The sequence below is a fragment of the Rosa chinensis genome, chromosome 7, assembly GCF_002994745.2.
Source record: "Rosa chinensis cultivar Old Blush chromosome 7, RchiOBHm-V2, whole genome shotgun sequence".
Lineage (NCBI taxonomy): Eukaryota > Viridiplantae > Streptophyta > Magnoliopsida > Rosales > Rosaceae > Rosa > Rosa chinensis.
In genome coordinates, this window is record NC_037094.1 from 61,640,530 (window position 1) to 61,661,536 (window position 21,007).

At 37.0% G+C, this 21,007-nt stretch overlaps 1 protein-coding gene across 1 annotated transcript; it reads right to left on the bottom strand.

The window, feature by feature from the left end:
• Positions 1-281: 281 nt before the first annotated feature.
• On the bottom strand, positions 282-8,397 carry LOC112176313 (ubiquitin carboxyl-terminal hydrolase 16). Its single transcript, XM_024314163.2, has 11 exons — positions 7,811-8,397; positions 5,013-6,459; positions 4,829-4,917; positions 3,654-3,739; positions 3,381-3,543; positions 3,149-3,269; positions 2,848-3,005; positions 2,039-2,123; positions 1,748-1,960; positions 1,177-1,238; positions 282-1,100 (listed from the first exon to the last, which is right to left on the bottom strand). The coding sequence occupies exons 1-11, from the start codon at positions 8,098-8,100 to the stop codon at positions 392-394; spliced, it is 3,423 nt and encodes a 1,140-aa protein (XP_024169931.1). The 5' UTR covers positions 8,101-8,397; the 3' UTR covers positions 282-391.
• Between the last annotated feature and the right edge of the window lie 12,610 nt (positions 8,398-21,007).

Here is a 21,007-nt window from a genome sequence, read left to right on the forward strand (position 1 = left end):
GCAGACCCGCAGTGCCGGTGAGTTGTGAACTTGTAGCTAGTCTACAAGGGGTGCTGAGGAAAAAACTGAAAAAAGAAGTGACGCAGCCGCAACTGAAGGAGGTTGGCCAGGACGGTTGAAAGGAAAAAAATATCAACTCTGCCAAATTCCAGAAGCAAGAAAAAGCCCAAAATCCAACTTTGACCTAGTGTCGGCAACAAAAATCTGGGGAGAGCTCGAGAATTATACATTGTCTTCCCTGGTCGTATTGTTAAATATATTTGACTTGAAACTTATAGGCGGTAAGGCAACTGCACAAAATGGTGGCCGATTTCTATAAATTAAACCAGCTAATGGTAATGGGTACATTACATAAAAAGCCCCTCTGTTCCCTTATTTTTACCGCTCTTCCTTAACTGTGATAATCAAAAGCCTGCTGTTCATTTGATTTTCTAAATTTTACATTGCTTAAAGAATCAAGTCCTAATCTCTCAGAGTCGGTTTCCCTATATCTACTGCTGCTGCTACTACTACTACTGGCTACCTTTCTACACTGTTTAGTGATGTCAGAATTCAAAATAGGACCACTCACTTTGCCATCTGAATCTGCGAACCCACGGCTATCCCCAATAGGTCGACCATCCCAAAGACCTGTGGTTTCGCTGGAACTTGATGCGTACCGGTTTGAATCAGAGAGCGGCGAGTGCTTCGAACTCAAGGGTGAGGAAGAGGATGAGGAAGAAGTGTCAGAATCCGAAAAATTTCCCCAAGGGCTACTCCACCCACGTCCTGAATCACCGAATAAATAATCGGAGAAGTCATCGGTGCTGGTAGAATACCTAGTGCTATCAGTACTAGAAGAACCTCCATCAGAGCGGCTGCTGATAAGGGAAGAATTGTCACTTGATGAGTCCTCTTCTGAAATCCTTTGCAATGGTGGATAACTGGTGGAATTCTCTGGAGGATTAGAAGTTGGGAATTGAGCACCACTTGGATGTGTGGAAAAGGATTTTGATTTCAAATTGGTACTCTTTCCACTGATCCATGCAGGAAAGGCTCTATGTTTGGGATCAGAAGATATTATTCTGTTCCTTATTAATCTTGGGGCTCTTGCCGAACACCTGCATGGTAGTTTAGTCAAAAGCCGAAACAATGAAAACTAGAAAAGTTATAGAACCAAAGAGGTCCAGGCATCACCTTGAATAAAGAAGCATGTACGCCCCTTTTGCCAAGACATTTTCAAGTTCCACAGCAGTTACCTGCCCAACCATAGCCGACAAATTATTTATACTGGATATGAAATTACTAGAATATTCTGGTTATGCATTAAATAGATTAAAAAAAAAAGCAAATAATAGGACACCGAAACATGATACATGAAACAGGGCTAAATGGACCAGTATATACACTTTATAGTCCTTAGACGCATTGGAGATTAATCAATGAGTACCAAAACTTAAAACACTATGAGGCCTTTATGCTTGTCGTTAAATACATTTTCCTTGAGGTAAAACAAAAATGTAGTAGCCACATATACATTGATGTGCATAGACGTAATTAGTAAGGCAAATGCATCATAGCTGGGAATTCCTATAATTAAATGCATTGCTATCCTACATATTGTTGAGAAGCACTACTAATCAGTGAAGTACTCAGATAAGCTCAAGACTTACAGTAGACAGCCTTGATAACAAGCTTAAAAAAATGAGAATGAAAATAGAATGAAGTTGCAACCCTAATAAAAACAACAATTTTTCTATGAACATACCGTGCTATCATCAATCTTGAACCACTTGTTCTGCAAGTTCTTAACATAGCACACATAATGACCAGAAAATGCGGCATTCATGACATCCAAGTGAACAACCACCCCATAAAGCTTGTATATGGGTAATTTATCACTTGTACCACTCATGTAAGGTGCCAAGTCCAGAATTTCAGGAAACCGTACAGGCTTATTGATCTTCCCAAATTTCCCTGACTGTTTGAGGAAAAATAAAAACAATAAATATGAGAAAATACATAAACTCTAAAACACCATTTAATAAGTATCAATTACCTGAAATCGCTTCAATGCAATAGTAAGGACATTGGGAGCTTCCAGTATTGTCAACTTCTTTTTGGCCTTCTCATAAGATTTGCATCTGTGATTCATATAACAATGTAAAAGATTAAAGTTGGTGCATGTCAAAGCCAATGATTTCATACAGATAACAACTCCAATAAGGTATCAATAGTTATCCAAACTTTTAGGGAATATCAACGAGCAATCAAGAGGCAGATTACAAAATGGGTAAAGAGGGGATAAAAAAAATTACTACAAGTTAACCATTCAAAATTCTTTGTAACTATCTCAAAATTTTATCTTTCACGATTCATTATGCTACTACTAAAATAATGTGAGATTATTTTGCTAACCTTGCACACACTGAAAGTGTATGTGAGACAAGCATCATGGCACAAGAAAGAGAGTCTAGCATGATTTAAACTACATTTATAGAAAAAACTTTTGATCTCTTAGGTGTAAAGGAATACTTTCCCTGGCATCTCATCTTAAGATATTGTTTTTTGTTTTTAGTTTTCATCTATGTACCATTGAGTACACATTCTCTCTCCTTTCTCCAATATATATCCTCTATCTCTAAGTAGAAAAATGAAAAGTAAAGCAAAATGATTGTCAAAGGCGATTTACATTTTCTAATTATCTAATGCATCGGCAGAAGGACTTAACAGTTATAGCCTCATCAGCACACTTAACATATAGATATTCTATTTTGTTCTTCTTTTTTCTTTTCCTTTTTTGGAGAAAATAAATATGTTACATATAGTAAATAGGTACTCTCAAAAGCTTTAAGAAACACATCTAACCTGCCACATTGGTATTTATTTTCACCATCCAAGACCTCAGTGCCAGTAAATTGCCGAAGAGCCTCTTCCAGGGTTCCTATGTCGCCCTCGATTTCAACAGTAAGATCCATCATTCTTTCTTGCCGCTCAGACTTGCCTTGGCACCTTGTGCATTTTATCTGAGGCCATAAAATATTGTTTAAGTATTTTCCATTAACAGTTGCATGGGAACAATCAAACAGCATCCAAACTCAGACCAAATACAACAGGAGCTTCCTTGGTTGTAAAATTTGAAATCATGTTGGGTAATACTATACATTACCTTCGATCGAAGGTAGCCTCCAAAGGTAAGGCCTATTAAAGTTGTTTCCTCTTTCAAAGACCGCGAAGCATTAACCCCAGCCTCCATAAGGCAAACGGATTGCATTGTGTCAATAGCATATCTGTGAATACAACTCATGAATTAAAAACAATGTTTTGATGGAAGAAAAGTACTGGTTTGACTAATGCAAAGACTTGGCTATAGGCTCCAGATACATAGAGAGCTAGCACACCTTAGAAATTCATGAGCATCTTCTTCTCTCCCATTACCAAGTTGACTTCCGATATTTCTTAACTGGGAAAGTATTCCACTAGGAGACAGTGGAGACTTCCCTTCCTTTGCCTTCAAAATTAAACATTCAAACTCACACATGAAACACCATTCCTTGTTTGCACCTGACAAGGAGTAAGACTCATCAATGAACTTTGCATAATACAAACTGCTAGTGGCATACTAAATAAGAGCTCAATAAAATCCATAATGTAGAGCATGCTTGAAAACATACAAAATTTAGAATGGAGTCCCTGAAGCAAATAAGCAGTCAGAGGGGGAGTAAATGCCAAGCATTGGAGGACTGCATTGGCATAGCAGCTGCACAATAGGAATAAAGATCCTGTTAGAAAGGGAATTGACAAAAATACAACAAACAAGGAAACCAACAAGAGAAACAAATCAACTTAGGATCTCCACATAAGAAGTTTATATACTACTCAATAATCGATCTATTAGATAAACCTTGACAAACTGGGTTTATACTTTATATTATCAGACTCATTAAAGGATATCAGTCAAGGATGAATTGCATAACGTGATAACTCAGTAGAGAATAGTCCTAGCCAGCAGTTCCTTTTCTGATAGCCCACCAATTAGAAAGACACTACTGGACCCATAAACATGCACATGAGCACGCATATACGTTAAGGCATGCTTCATTTACACAAGCTCATATAGAATGCTTCAAGATATGTAATCACTCAATCATAAAACCAAACTAGATCTCAGTATATGCCCATGTGCCTAGCCAATCAGTGAACATGCAAGGGAAAATACAATGGTTGTAAACTTGTGCCAAGTGTTTGTTCTTAAATCTTTTCTGGGAAGGGGGGAAAACACAAACTCAACGACACAGAAATTTGATGTCCTCCAATACTTAATATATCATTACAATATAAATTAAGATAGTTTTCGGGTGGTTGCAGAACAACCCAACTTTCTTAGGTATGCCACGTTCCTATAAATACTTGCAGAAGTCTTATTTGCAAAAGATGAGCCATTTTTCAATAAATAAACAACCAGTTAATACAGTTCACACACATAGCAATCTTGCCAAATTCAGTAAATAATGTCGTTATCATACAGTATCTGGGCCATTCACAACTCTGGCACAGAAGACTAGTGGATGGTATTAGACCATACATATAACACTTACTGATACTGACTACTGATACTGACTACTATGCAACAAGACAAGTAATGATTTGCATCCACACATAGTTAATAGATAAGACTTCAAAAAGATCTACCCAGTCATATAGCTACTCAAGTTACGCATTAGGCTGAGGGCATGCCTGCCTGGGCGTCGCCCGTTTTCCAGAAAAAAAGAATATATCCACAGAACTAGCATGCATGTTCTACTCTTTTTCAAACATGTCCACAGAACTAAATATCAGATGCGGTTACCTGTTACCACAATTTATAAGGCCAGAAGGTTGCAATTCCACCTTGTTCCAATTGTAAAGCTTGACAAATACTTCATACGGAAAGAGCTCCTGCAGACACAAGACAGATAATTAGCTACAATATACTGCAAGACAGTTTGAATATTAAAGGTGTATATTCATAGTTATAGGATAAAATGTAAAACCTTCTCAGCATGTTTTCCTGCAATTTCACTCCCAACTCCCAAAGGATAGTGCTTTGAAATTTTAGGTCCTCTAAACTGATCGAAAACTTTAAATACAGAGGTCTTCGAGCCAGTCTTATCATTTGAAGATTTTGTAACCTGAGATGAACCAGTATCACTAGCCTCAACAGAATGACCATTTCCAGATTTTACACTTGGTACTGAGGAGCCTCTACCACCAGATGCAAGACAAGCATCAGAAACAGTGGATGACTGACAATCAGCTTCTCTAGACTTCAAAGTTCTACTGCAGTTATTAACATTATGATTCAACCTTTCTGAACTTGTAGGCACCACTCTACTAGAATGCAAAGCATCTGTACTTGAAACTCTTTTACTGCTAAGAGATTTATGATCATAAGAAGAGGAGAATGGCATGGATTTAGTTTCTCTGAAGTTGAAGGCATGTGAATCACTGCTAGGTCCACCATCATCATTATTCAACCCATCAAAGTTCAGGGATGGGGAGTTCCTGACCTTTGAAACATCTCCACTAGTCTTCACCAATAACTCAGCCCCAAATACAGACTTATTGGGCCCTGAAGAATCTGGAAGAGCATCATCCAATATACTGCCACTTGACTCAGAGTCTACTGTATGCTGGGGCAGAGCAGTGGATGAATCAAATGAAATGTGTAAGGAGGATCCAGAAGGAGCAATCTTGCTTTTACTAGCTACACAGGAACCGGACACATGATCATCACTCTCAGACTCAAAAGAATCGAGAGCTCTTCCCCAGAAATCAGAAGATGCTGTACAAGACTCGGTAGCTGGACCCTCCCTCGTGCCATTATGGTTCACACCTGAAGAAGTGTTTGATATCTGCTCAGTCTCCCCATTATTGCAACTAGGTTTAACCTGATTTGACTTACTTGGTTTTGCAAATCCATCAACAGAATCAACCAAGCTAGCAAACTTTGGGGATAATGGCCTAGATTGATCGATTTGCTCCAGATTAAAGGAAGTCTGCAGCATGTCAAGGGTATCATTAGCAGATTGGTGTGCATCTGCTCTGTCAGGTTCAAATGAACTAACACTTTCACTGACAGAAACATCGTCTGAAGATCCACTACTGTTTGTAGAAGTGGAAAATCCAGAAAAAGAGGTAGCTGATGATCCAGAAGGAGAATTTGTATCTTTTCTATCGGCAAGATATTCATCTTCACTATCATCATCCTTTACACACTGAACCTCGGGAGGGCAACCAGGATTAGGAACTGCAGGTTCCTCGGAGAATTTTTCAGTTGACTGGCTAGCTTCAAACTTGTCAGCATTAGTTTCAAGATTTTTCTTGGTCACCTTCAGGCCTTCATCATTTTCCCCATCAACATTTGTATCAACTATGCGTGCAGGCTGGCAATTATACCTGTGACCTTGTCGCCAGTGAACAATTTGACATTTCCCAGAACTGAAACATTTGATGCAGGTGTCACAAATCAATCTTGTAAAATATTATACCTATTATAAAAGCCTATGAGAGAGAGAGAGAGAGAGAGCATAATATGAAGAGGAGTGTGTGTGTGTGTGTGTGTGTGTGTGTCTGATGAACCTACAGTATAACAAATGAGTGACATTATAATATTATTTTTAGTTTAAACTATAAATATAATCCTCTAGCTTAAAGTTTAGAACATTATAGCCTGTTAAGGTTTCCAATGCAGTCGAAAATTTACATGTCCCTCACTTTGGTTTACAGAAAATTTAATTTTGCTCCAATTTCACCAATGTAGAACCAATATGACGTAAAAGTGGAATTAGGCTAGTATGAATGGTATACTTGTTCACTTGTGATCATTTTTCGTCAAGCAACAGGAGTTGATTTATCTTTGTATCCAATAATGATAAAAGCAAACTAAAGCTATAAATTTGTGGAAATTAGAACCACAGCGGCTTAGACAGTATTAAGCCTTAAACTCCAAGGACCGAGAGTGTAGCTCGCCATGCAATCAATTGGTAAGGGTGTAGAAACAAGAAAAGCTTGAACAGTCTCTATATGAACAAATAGGATAGTCGTTGAATAATACTAGCAATACAATCTTAAGCCTAGTCCATCATTTGATAAGCTCTATGAACACCTACCAGAATCATAACAATTAACAAACAAGTATGTATGTATTACCATCTTCAGCATTGGGAATCATAGCATTGTGCATCAATATGGATAGCTTAACTAGAAAACAAAGTTAACATTAAACAACTCCACACAATTTCTGATCAAATTAATTGGGGGTTGGCTACAAGGACATTTTTGATTCTGTGCTAAAGCCTTAATTTCTCTCTGGTGTTAATAGATGTGAAAAAGTTTCAACAAAATCTCTCAATTAGTAGGCTCTGCTCGACTGTCTAAAACTCACCATATCCCAAATATGACACCAAAAGGCTATTTTATGTTCAGTTTTGTATATAGTGCATTTCTTCAATCAGAGCACCGGACTATCGTGAAAAGAAGGAACACAAAAAAAAAAAATTACTCTCAGTAATCTCTAAATAGCTTCCTAATATTTTAGATTTTCCAAGGAATTGAAAGACAGAATCAAATTCACCACCAGACAAAAGAGAATTCCCAATCCAATCTTCTCCACCGCTTAACCTCATTCGAGCACAACAAATCAAAAAAGTGGGCATCGCATTTCAAAAAATCCAGCGCATTACAGAACAATACCACGCCAATTCATAGAATTGAAATTTCAAATTTGACGAACTCAAAATGACCAAAATCCAGGAAGAACAGAAAATACAGATATCACAGGATCACGTACCAGTACCGGACGGCCTTGCAGCGGGCACAGCGGGTGGTGGTGGGGCAGTAGCAGACGGCGCAATATGAATCCCTCTTCTCAGGAGCAAAAACGACGTCGTAACCAGTAGTGACCTCAAACTCGGCTCTAGCAGCTTCCTGTGATGCCAACACCAACAGCCTCTTGATCTCCTGACTTCTGGCCGCGGCGACGCGCCATTTGTGGCGAGCGACGAAGAATCCGATCACCGGCAGCAGGATGCAGGCCACCACTACCAGGCTCCGAAACCCTAGATCCACCGATACATGCATTTATCCTCGGCTGAATAACACGCGCATCCAAACAGAGCCCCAAAACCTAGGCTCCAATCGGACATAGATTTAGCAAAAATTGAGCCTGCGGAGCCAATCGGAGTCGGTCGGAAAGGGACAGCGGCGGTTGCGAAATTGTACAGAGAAATTCCGGTGAGGGAAATCGGAGAAATGGAGAAATGACGAAAATGGGGTCGGTTTGGTTTGCTTGGAGAGTAGTGCTTGTGTGGCCGTTGAGGAGCTCTTCTTTTCGTGACGGTTTTTTTTTTTTTAATTTCCTTTTTTTTTTGGGGGGGGGGGGGATTCGGACAATAATGAAGAAATCGTTTCAGATTTTAGGGCTTGTAAAAGATGTGAGTGAGAGTGAGAGTGAGAGAGAGAGAGAGAGAGAGAGGTAATCGGGAATATTAAATTGAATTTAAGGATTAATTAAATATTTATATTTATATTTTGTGTGGTTCGGTGAGAAAATTAATGGTCGGAGGTAAGGAATTTCGCAGCATCGAGAAACGAGAATTCTTTGCTTTTTTTGACATATTCCGGTTGGAGGGGTCCGGTTCGGACCGGACGATGGTCCCGTTTGGGCTGGGCTTTGGAGGGATGCGTGGTGTCATATGCGAAGGAGAGTCAAAGAGAGGGGAGATGGACGGTGGAGATGGGTTGTTGGTGGATGATGATGGTTTACTCACCATTTTGGGATTTTGTCATATTTTGGAGAGGGGAAAATCCACATTTATGGGATTGGGAGTTCCACAAGTAACTGCCTTGCTAGGTATAAAATCGGTGGAAAACTAGAAATAGACAAGAAATGATAATGATACGTGTTCAATGAGTTGTAAATTCATAAGTTTAGTTTTGAGTTCAGTTACGTATTGGTATGAAATTTATAAATTTACCTAATGTATCAACTCTATCGACTTGGTGGAGATGTCGAGATAAACTTACAAGCTTTTAACTTTATCTTTTGGAGTTTACTTTACCCTAGGCAATAGCAGAGATGTTGTCCAAATATAATGAAAATTAGTTTTGTAGTTTCGGAAATAGCAACATTTTTATTTAAGATCATTTTAGTACAATTTTGTCACTATCTTATATAATTTTGTCCAATAATCGAAAAGCTCAATTTCTATACATCACTATCAAGAGTTGGGATCCAACTATTTATTTTTGTCATGTTCTTTCTTTATTTCAAAATTTCCATTCTCTAGTCTAGCATTATTTTAGGTCAAGTTACTAGAAAATACCTTCTTCTTCTTCTTTTTGCCACGTCCTAAGGGGGGTGTATTGTATATGGAATTAGTGGAACTTCTAAAGAAATCTGCGGAATTTAAAAGTCTGAATATATTCAATATAGACATTTAGTAGTTCATGAAAGTTTTGAGGTATTCAATTAGGATTTTTAAAGACTTATAGGGGTATTCAATTAGAACTTCTAAAAATGAATAAAAGTACATAGGTATTCAAAATATCATTCATACTTATGGAATTAGAAAATCATAGATAATCATGGACTTTGTAGTATTAACTGTACATACCAAACTCCAATAATTTTCTAGCCTCCAGACCAAATATTTGAAAAAGTCTATCAAAGTTCCCTCTTCAAAAAAAAAAAAAAAAATGGAAGGTCTATCAAAGTTCTTCTCTCTGCGCACGAACAGGTTGGTCTTTCTCATCTCTCTTTCTTGATTTTTGTCTTTTCTCTAATCTTTTATGATATCAACGTTTTTTGATACCCAACATGTTCATTGTAGTTGTTGAATGTGGATTTTTTTTTTCAATTGCGATACTTCAAACCCTAATTGCAATAAAAATGATTTGTGAAACCCTAAAACCTAGATATTGTGGTCTACCCCAAAAACCTTGATCAGTGTTGCTATGACATACTAAATTTTATCTTATTAATTATTCTCATCGATTTGAATTATTATGGTTCAAAGAAAGGTTAAACAATTGAATTTCAATTGATTAATTAAAGATCAAGACATTGACCAATATTGTTATGATATATGTTAATCGGCGAAAGCAAAATTGATGAGAATAATTAACCATAAACATCAAGTGATCTATATTGTATCTTTATGTTGTTGGGAGATTAGGAATGAGAACAAACTAGCTAAACAGAATAACAATCATTCATTTTGGTCAATTTCTATTAGAAGATATTTGAGCATTGAAGAGGCAACAAGTTATTATCTTGTTTTGTGTTTGGATTGCATTGATTTTGTTTTTGGATTTTTATTTTTATATTTTGTACATGCTAAGAAATCTGTAGAAATCATTCATAATAAAGTTTATAGATTTTCATAAATCAATAAAAGTATGTTGCTAAAATCAATTGTTTTAAGAATTCAATAACAATCTATCAACTTTTTAAAGAATATGTGGACTTTTCAAAAAGTCTGTCATTTAAAAAAAGTCTGCACAAATCCAAATACAATACACCCTCCTAAGGCCCTAAGTGATGAATTACTATTGCAATTTGGCAACCCCTGAATCAAATTTTGGCCCCTCTCATAATATTAGTGGCTATACCTTGTGACATAAGTAAAGTTACTCTTTAACTAATATAGCTTTTGATTGTAATGAGAAGCCATTTCTAATTTGACAAAAAACATAAGAATGCAACATAATTATAAAACATTACCAATAGCCCAATATTAGTTTTTAGTTTATTTTTCAATATTAGGTCGGTTAAATTAAATAAAAATACCCAACTATTGTATTGTTGCAAAGGTGACTAGGATTACATTAGGCGTGGTCCAAGATAACATAGAATAATGAATGGGCGTGTGTGTCCGGGTCAAATATGTATGCAAAATTTTCTATGGTATTTGCTCGAGTTCCACCATTTGGACTGAAAGCTTCAACAACCGGCGAGATATTAATAAGATAAGAAATGAGAAATTATAGAAAATATGGAGGATTGACTAAAACGAAGGGAATATCTCGTTTTTTTTTTTTTTTGAAAGGAGTTTGGAATCCAGCCTAGCCGGGAGGCTCAGCCCCACGCCCGGTATCATTTTTCTTTTTGAGTGATAATTTTTTCTTAACGAGAGATGTCGTGTTTTGAGGGTACAAAATTAGCTGAAAAGACTATAATGGAATATGACGTGGAAAAGAATCAAATATAGTACACTTATTACAAGCAAAGAATTATTGGTGCCCCAAAATCTAAGCAATTATATGATGTGAAATGCGTTCTGTTACTACAAGCTAAGGTACCAGGTTTTGATTATTCTACATTTATATGTGTATCATATAAGACTAGTAATAAGTGAACTTAATCTTATCCCTTCAACATTAGAATTCAACATTCTCGAATCTTGGTGCACACAATCAGGAATATATGTCACACACAGACGACCTTTTGAGCCATATTTCCATGGAAAATTATTATCAGAAAGAGAGAGAAAAAAGAAGAAGGACTTTTAGCCTTAATTAGTTAGCTATACTTAGCTTTGACCAAAAGATCTCGTGCACTCGGCTTTAAGCCGTGTTTCGCACACACTATATATTGGGGCAAGATCGTTGCATTTTAGTCATTTAGTTACATTGATTCATCAGTTATAGCCCGAGGTTGAAAAAATTGATGGTAGGTATCCACGTGCACTCTCAATCTCTTCCATATTTTCCGCATTCTCTTCTATATTTTCTGCGATCCTAAGGTAGAAGGTAGTTGATGGTCGCGGATGCCCAATTAATACTTCGTCGTTCCTAACTGTGATACGTGGAAGTCATGAACATCGATGGTGAAAGTTCAACTCGGTCCTAAGTCCTAACCTTATACCCCCAAAGCCTCGATGCCAGCTGGTGGAAGTTTTGGAATTTTATTTCGTTTAATTACCCTAATAGTATTACGATACTAACCCTAAAAAGTTCAATTATTTTTTTAATTAGCAAAGCATCATGTACGCAATCTATAATCGAAAAGTAGATTTTCTTTTCCCAAGCATGACTAAAAGGTTATGCCCAAAATTTGCATGGTCTTTAATCTGTTAGCCAACCAGTGAAGATAATGGAACCAGCACACTCCATCCTTGTTGCTTTTTACCAAAAAGAAGCAAAAATTAATGTCCCTCCGGTCCTACATGTAATGAATCGTTTATTCATTTTCTACATATAGGAATTCTTTGGAACTTGAGCAATAGTTTATGGGAAGTAGGCAAGGCTAATTAGCTATGAAATTGAGGCTTCCTCAAACAGGTAAGGATCTATTGCTGGCGCACTCGGTTTTGGTTTAAGCAGTTTCAACTCATGTATTTGTCGATATACATAAAGCAGAATCAATGGGAAAACGAAAGAGGAAAGAAAACGAGTTTCTTGTTTGATTCTCTGCCAATTTTTTCTTGAGGTTGAAGTCATCTTTGATGAGACTAGAATTGTAAATGGGACCCTGGATATGGTGACCGATGGTTTTCAGATTAGGTTTTGATACTGATATCGTGGAGGCCACCCTAACTCGTTTTCTTTCGATCAATCATTCATTCAAGGTGCGAATGATTGTTCTCCTGAGTTCAGAAGGTATGAAGGCCCAAATGATAGCTTAGATATGGATTTGATGAAACCCATTTGAGCCTAGGGACTTGTTATTGAGGTCCAATATGACCAAAAATGATATCTTTCCCACCCCTTGAATGATATATCTATGATAAAGAAGACTGAAAACTTGTTCAAATTATCACATACTATCGCGTCGTCTTAAATAGACCATACGACACTGTGAACCTTGCCTACTGTTTGGCTCCAAAACCAATCTGGGTAGCAAACTATCTCTTTTGAGTGCACGAGTGTGCCAATTCCGTGTTGTGTAGTCCTCGAGGCGTCCCTTGACTTGACTTCTAAATCAAACGTTGTGGACGAGGAGAGCACCAACCCCAACACCACGTTCTTTCCTCTGCCTTTCGGAAAAGGACTTTCGCCTTAAGGATAAGGACTTGTGGTGTGATCTCTTGAGTCACCGAGTCGATACTTAGTGTTGTAGACTAAGCAGAGCAATCACCGGGAAGTAGGAGAAATCACGGATTTTGCTAAAGCGTGACTTTAGCTTCGTTGGGTTGCGAGGGCGTTACCCTTGCTTCGCTGGTTTCAACTAGGTTGAAAGTAGGTTTGCTCCAGAGAGACTTTGATAATATGAGAAATTAGTTGATTGAAAAGTTGTTGTTTTTGTTCCGTCTTAGCCTCTATATATCTAGGCTGCAGATTCACCTTCCTAATAGGAGTGAAATACTATATTTTAGGCCACAGTTATTGGCATTGAATCAAATCAAAACACTTATTAGTTTTGATAACTATCGTAGGCAATAATTAATGTTATTTGCCTCTGTGACGTAGCTAGAATATAGGCAAGGTTAATTGTCTCTTATATGCGAACTCTGATATGCACGTATTGCTGTTCTTGTTGAATGCAATTAAATGATAATTAATTATACCCTTCCATATATATTGCACGTCCAACACACTCCTTAATTGCATGGGAGACCTTTGATTGCTTGCATGACCCACATCTACTATTCCCTTCTTAATTGACTCACCATAGGCCTTCATTGCATGGACAATCATATATATCTAATAAGACTATATATGCCTCCCTCAATATTCACGAGCAAGGAGATTGTTTCCCTTACCCAAACTGTTCGCGTCCTTGATTGCAATATATGGGGAATCTTTGATTATTACGTTGCATGGCTCGCGTAATCTCAGCCATATATGCAACTTGCATGGTTATCTTCTCGCCTTGCACGATACTTGGTAATCAAGCAAATCAACTATCTTTAATTATCAAATATTTAATAATTAATAATAATTCAAGGAATATCCAGATTCGCTTCAGGATTGCTTGGTCTTCAAGCAGGCTTTACTTAGCCTTTAAAGAATATATTTCGAACTTGTCGAAAATATATAGCTTGGGCCACCGATATTGGCCCAGTTTCATTTGAGACACCTTTGTCAGAAAAAATATTAATTTTGGGTTCAAACACCTACGACATGTATTACATAGATTAGCACCGAGCTATCTCGTCATGATGGAAGTCGAACGATATCTCACAGGGAGGTTACCCTCCTATGCTCTCCAAAAGCCTTCTGTTTATGTATGGTTCCCCTGGGAGAACTAAGAATCACGAGAGAGCAGACCATTGCCAGATTCCAACACCTATCAATCACGGATAAAGGTCAGAGGGTAGACTGGGGTTGCCGGTTTACGACTCTTTGATGCCCAAGTCAAATACATGTAAGAATGTAGACAAAGTGGGAGTAAAGATAGAGTAGTTGCTTATCTTAAATGAGAGAAGAGACATTTATATATAGTGTTAGGTTTGGACTTGTCACCTTCCCTTTCCCATGTAGTCCTAGATGTGGCCTGTCAAAGTTGGGAATGTGAGGTTATCAAATGTATTAGGCTTTGAGCCTACCTTGTAGAGTTATGACCCAAGCCTCGGTGGCCATATGGCCGTGTGCTTCTGGTGTTTATGACCGATATGCATATGATATTAACACCTTCAAGACAAGCAATTCTACTCTACATATCCCAAATCAGAAAGATGTAATAGAGAGGAGGTTTCCTTACTTATAAAAGGGATCCCTCTTAGGGCCAGTTTAGCATAGCTTATGTTGTGCAAAAAGCTGGTTGTGTAAAAAATGTGTATGGTAAAATTTAATAAAGCAACTTATTTTAAAAGTTACACAATTAAGTTGCTGCTTATAAAAGTTGGTAAAAGGCAACTTTCATAAGCTAAAAGTTATAACTGCTTACGATTTAACCTAATTTATCTCAAATTGGACCTTAAAAAAGAGGGGCTTGATCCATGATCTCTCCACACAATTATAATGGCTACTCATAGTGAAACATTATAAGTAATTTATCTCAAATTGGACCTTAAAAAAGAGGGGCTTGATCCATGATTTCTCCACACAGTTATAATGGCTACTTATAGTGAAACATTATAAGTGGACGTAGTCTGCCTCAGGGACGAGGTGAACCACTATACTTTTTGTGTCATTCCCTATATCTATAATACTTCTTACTTAGCCTCCAGGTATGATAGAAGCATTTGGCATCGTCTGTGAGAATCACATACATGAAGTCATGTTGCTTGCCCAAGCTCTTTTGGTCACCTTGCCATGACTGGGCATAAGCCGGGACGGGACGAATTTTTGGTGGTACCGAACCCGATCTCGAAATTGTATTTCGGTACGGGCCAGGCTGGGACAAGCCGATATTCATCATTTTTAAAACTGGTACCGACTCATCTTGAACCCGATTGGTATTGGGCCGGGCCCGGGCCCAACTTTGGGATTTTAATGACAACAAAAAAACCTGCTAATAATCTAATACACATACACTTATCTTGTTTCAACTTCAAACCCAACAATTTTCTAGGTATTCAAATGAACCTGCAATCAATTATTGGGCAACATAATTCAAAGTTTCAAACCACACAATGCAACCATCAAGATCTAATATATATTCTTGGCTTCCTGCTACCAAATCAAATTGAACACAAGCAAAAGCAATATACCAAATCTAATATATACGAGTATATAACAGTTATGAGTTATGACTAATTCTAATTGACTATATCACTATAACCTGCAGAACCAAAGAATTATTGCCAACAACTCAACAAGGCAACAAGCCAACAACAGTTACCAAATCAAATCGAACAAAAGAAATATACCAAATTATACTATATACTAAAGGAGTGTTTTCCTTATGAATAGTGGATTGCCGACTTTGCCCCTGCTTCCTCTCTATATGGGTTTGCGTTGATGCAAACGACCAGCAAGATCAACAGTAGGACCACTTTCTGATTATGTTCTCCTGCTTGGCATCATACCTCTCTTCAAGACACTTATATGCAGCTTTAATATATATCTACACAACTATTATACTCACTTGGCTGCATACAAACTACCGTCAGAGAAACCTTCTGTTAGAATGATTCACATAAACCTTCTATTAGAATGAATCACAACAAATTCATGATTCATACTGTAGTTACCTTGCCTGATAACTGCCCAAATCTGGAGTAATCATACCTGCACATGTTCATATATATAATATGGTTCAGAATCGTTTCCATGCAACTTATAAAAGAAAAATGTCTCTTAAAACGTATCATCTGGTGTTAGTTGTTGCATAATAAGCACACATAATTGCTAATCAAACATAACAAGATGCAAAAGAAGTCATGGGTTCGAGTCACCATGAGGGCAGGAGTGAAACCATTTGATCATCTTTAAAAAAAAAATAAAAAAAATATAAAAAAAGAAGCTCTTTAAGCTTAATCACAAGAAATAGAGTCTTGAGTATAGCAAATATATACCGGAGGTTGATTCAGCATCAATTACTGAAACACTCCACTCAAAAGGAGTTTTTGAAGACAAAAATGCTAAGGCTGTGCACATTTTGTTACTATTCTAGATATTTCCTTTTCCAATTTCCGTATAAAAACAAAGTTCTTTTTACTCTGACATAACACATTTTCCATCAAAAGAACAATGTTACTCAACTTGGAAGGAAAATCCAAATGAGTTTTGATCATACAATTATAGTTGAAACCCAGGTTTGCAGACAACCAGTATTTTGGGTGTGGGTAATATATCCAAATTTCACATGCTAAAGGAACTTCACCTTCATGGCTAGCCTCTGAGTTATCAAAGGTAATGCCGATTAACAAATCTTCACGTTTCATCCAGGACCTTCTGTTGACATTTGAGGTTAAACAACAAAACTTAGTACAATAAGATATACCACACATGCTACCTAACTTCTTAGAGGCATAAGTCTGATCAAGCATTAAGTTTTTTTTTCTTTTGCATTGGTGCTATAATCACGTCAACCATTTTTTTTTATCATACTATGGTTTATACACTTTTGAACAATGTAAGTGGATGACCAATGAAGCCATGAAGATTTTTTTTTTTCCTAGCATGACAATCCTTTGTAATGAAATCACATCAACAATTTTTTGATGGGTTTAATTGTTGGTATATATGTAAGCTACTTCATTTTACATGTCTTTTGTTTAATTTATACATCGCTTAGTTATTTTTTGTTAATCAAACCACAAAACACAACTTTTTTCACCGCAGCATCGCGCGGTTATCTTTTCTAGTCTAATCTATAGGACAATTATGACTAATTGACTATATCTTGCATAACCAGAACAATTATTGCCAATAGCCCAACAAGGCAACAAGCCAACAACAACTAAAAAAATCATTTCAACTCAAATATCAAGTTTCAACTCAACTGACCATTTCAAGTTTTCAACATTACAAATTAACAATAACAACCAACTGATCAATCAATTGATGAAGGCATTACAAATTACAATCAACTGATCAAGACAGTATAGATTAACAATGAAACTTGAAAATTAATAGGACAAAATATTGTTTACTCCTTATACTTATAGGGTCTCGACGTTTCAGTCCCTGACGTTTCAATTTCACTTAAAAAGTTCCTGAACTTTCCAATGTCAGCTAAAAAGTCCATGCTGTCAATTTTCCGTTAAAAAATCTGTTATCTTGCTGACGTGACACTATTTCAACAGTAAAATGACTATTTTACCCTTATTGACCCCAAAAAAAAAATTACTCTTTTTTTTTTCTCTATTTTTTTAATTTGTCCCTTTTTATTCCTACTTTTTTTTTTAACTCTTTTTTCTCTATTTTTTAAATTTATTCCTACTTTTTTTATCTCTTTTTTCTCTATTTTTTAATTTGTTCTCTTTTTTTTTCCTACTCTTTTTATTTTATTTTATTTGTTCTCTTTTTTTTTTTTTTAACCCTCTTTCCTCTTTTTTTTTCCTACTCTTTTTTCTGTAACTCTTTTTTCTCTTTTTTAAAAAAAATTTTTCTCTCTTTTTTTATTTGTTCTCTCTCTCTTTTGTTTTTTTTTAATTTCTTTCTCTTTTCTGTTTACCTCTTCTTCCTCTTCCTCCTCTCTGCCTTCGGCCTTCTTTTCCTTCTCCCTGATCGCAGCTCCAGTTTTCGGCGAGCATCACCACCTCTCCTAATCACCGTTGGCGTGCCCGCCGCTCCAAGCAAGTGCTGGCCATTCCACCATCCATCCATCATCCCCGTCATGCCAGCAAGCATCACCACCTCTCCTAATCACCCCTCTCCATACAACAGTTCCAAACCAAATCGGAGCACACCCAAATCAAATCAATTCACCTTCCACCTCCCTTTCTTCGGTGCCAAAACTGTTCAAACATTTCTCTCTAAAGTTACAATCAGAAACAGCCAAATAGACCAAACATGGAGACTCGCAGGAAAACTCAAATACCTTATCCTCTTCGAATCTCTATTGGCTCATCATCTCAGCAAACCAACACCAAAGAAACATTATTGACGTCGAGAGAAAGCTTCTGATATAGCTCCGACACCACGAAGGGGCCGGAATCTGAAGGGAAGAGAACCCGACCATTCCGGCTTCCAGGAGTGGCCGAAAACTGGAGCTGCGATCAGGGAGGAGGAAAATAAGGCCGAAGAGCAGAGATGAGGAAGAGGTAAACAGAAAAGAGAAAGAAATATATATAAAAAAAAAGAGAGAGAACAAATAAAAAAAAAAGGAGAAAAGAGAGTTAAAAAAAAAAAAGAAAGAAAAGAGAGTTAAAAAAAAAGAGAAAAAAGAGTAGGAAAAAAAACAGAGAACAAATTAAAAAATAGAGAAAAAAGAGTTAAAAAAGAAAAAAGAGAAAAGAGAAAAGCGAGTAAAATTTTTTTTTTTGGGGTCAGTAAGGGTAAAATAGTCATTTTACTGTTGAAATAGTGCCATGTCAGCAAGATAACAGATTTTTTAACCGAAAATTGACGGCAGAGACTTTTTAGGTGAAATTTGAAAGTTCAGGGACTTTTTAGGTGAAATTAAAACGTCAGGGACTGAAACGTCGAGACCCTATAAGTATAGGGAGTAAACAGTATTTTGTCCAAATTAATAACATTACAACAATAGCAGCCAACAATCCAACATCAACAAAATCTGGAAATAAGTCAAATAAGTGAATAACAAGCACTGGAGGTAGTTTGCAACTCTGCACTAGTGCATTACAGTTCACACTTCACACTTCACACTTCGAAAATGAAAATTCACAGTTCACACATCAACTAACGACTATTACAATACATAAAAGTTAAGGTCGCTCCAAATTCCCAAATTCAATAAAACATAGTATCATACAGTTTCTCAAAGACTTAAACCATTAAAATTTTACCTAGAATCACACAGTTTAATACTTTAACTGAAATTTTCAAACATCAATTACATTACTAGCTGCAATAGCCTTTCCCTTCCTTTTTGCTTTTGGAATTGGAGGTGGACACACATTCCTGCTAGATGCAGTGCTTTCATGCTTTGGAAATCCATAATATCTAAATATCGGTTATTTAATGATGCACATATGCACTGAAAATAGCTAAAAAAGTACAAACAAGCTCAAGAATTCATACCTTGCTCCATGATTTCATAAAACTCAATGTTTTCAATCTAGCAATCACTAACAACCTCAGCAATATCATCACCTAACAGCTAGTTTTGCATGCAAATGAGCCCCTCCACTATTTTAGGAGTTAACGAGCTCCTAAAAGTATCAATAACTCTGCTTGATGTTGAAAAGCATGACTCTGATGCCACTGTTGAGGTCTGAATAACATCAACATCCCTTGCTAGTGCTGCTACAACTGGAAACTTTGGACCATTAATCTTCCACCAACACAGAATGTCAAAGCAGTCTTCGTCATTAGTTGGTTCCAGTGAAGCATCCAAGTACTGATCCACTTCATGAACCACAACTGCCTCTGCACTCGATTGTACAACCTTCCTCCAATCCTCTACTATTGCTGCTTCTACTTATAACAGTGTTACCTGAAGAGCTTAGGGAGGACTGCCTTTTCCTATGTCTGCTTCCATCTACAACATCCACATACTAAGAAAGAAAAAGGCAGAAATTAAGCGCCATATAATACCAACTAAGAAATTGAAAACATAGAAGAAACAAGTGAAATTCTTGATGATAGAGAGCCATAAGCATGTTTTTAATCTCCATTGTTCTGCTCTGCACCTCATCATCTTCTAAACCCTCACCAACAAACATGTGAGTCACATTCTTCAACTTGAACTTTGCTCCAAAACCAAGCCAATGATCACCGTGTGGTTGATTTCATGAAAAGAGCCATAATACTTTATCCATCTAGCGTTCATATTGGCTGCCATTTCCTGTAATACCTTCTTAGTATCAAATCCAATGACTATCTCAGGTAATATAAACAGGCTATCTATATTTCTTTCCATGGTAATCACATCATGAAAAGTTGTGTGCACAATAGGGTGCAATGATGCACTAACCCTCAAAGTCACATCATAGAACACCCTTGAGAAATCCACAAACACTTCTGCCTTATCCCAATCTTCACGTTCTAGAAGCCCCACCCTATTTCTCTTACTCCTGCTTATTTCTACGTTTCCATCCTCATCAAATTCTTCAACTGGTTCTTTAAAGTAATTTTGAAAATTGCTATCCTCATCCTCTGCCATCACAGCAAAATCCTTCTTGAATTTCAAAGCAGCTTCCAGCATTAGATATGTGATGTTCCACCTAGTTGGGATATCCAAACACACCCGTCCCTTACTTGGAATCTTTTCTCCATCTACAGCCTTCTTAAAGCATTCCAATCTGCAACCTCTTTAATCCATGCCCCACTATTAGATTTGTGATGTGAGCAGTGCATCTCACATGCATGTACTTTCCACTAAAAATTTGCTAGTAAGATGCAGAGTTATTCATCTTAGAAACAAGCCACTCTAAAGCAGACTTTTTTGCAGAGGCATTATCAACTATAATGCACATTACTTTCTCAATCCCCCACTACACTAAGCATGACTTTATAAGCTTCCCTATAT

What these genes read in the sequence shown, in the direction of transcription:
- LOC112176313 (XM_024314163.2), bottom strand. Translation starts at nt 8,100, where the DNA reads ATGCATGTATCGGTGGATCTAGGGTTTCGGAGCCTGGTAGTGGTGGCC. An exon ending in TGCAAGGCCGTCCGGTACTG is followed by an intron (nt 6,460 to 7,810) that starts GTACGTGATCCT and finishes CAAATGTTTCAG; the next exon opens with TTCTGGGAAATGTCAAATTG. An exon ending in TTGCATTGAAGCGATTTCAG is followed by an intron (nt 1,961 to 2,038) that starts GTAATTGATACT and finishes TTCCTCAAACAG; the next exon opens with TCAGGGAAATTTGGGAAGAT.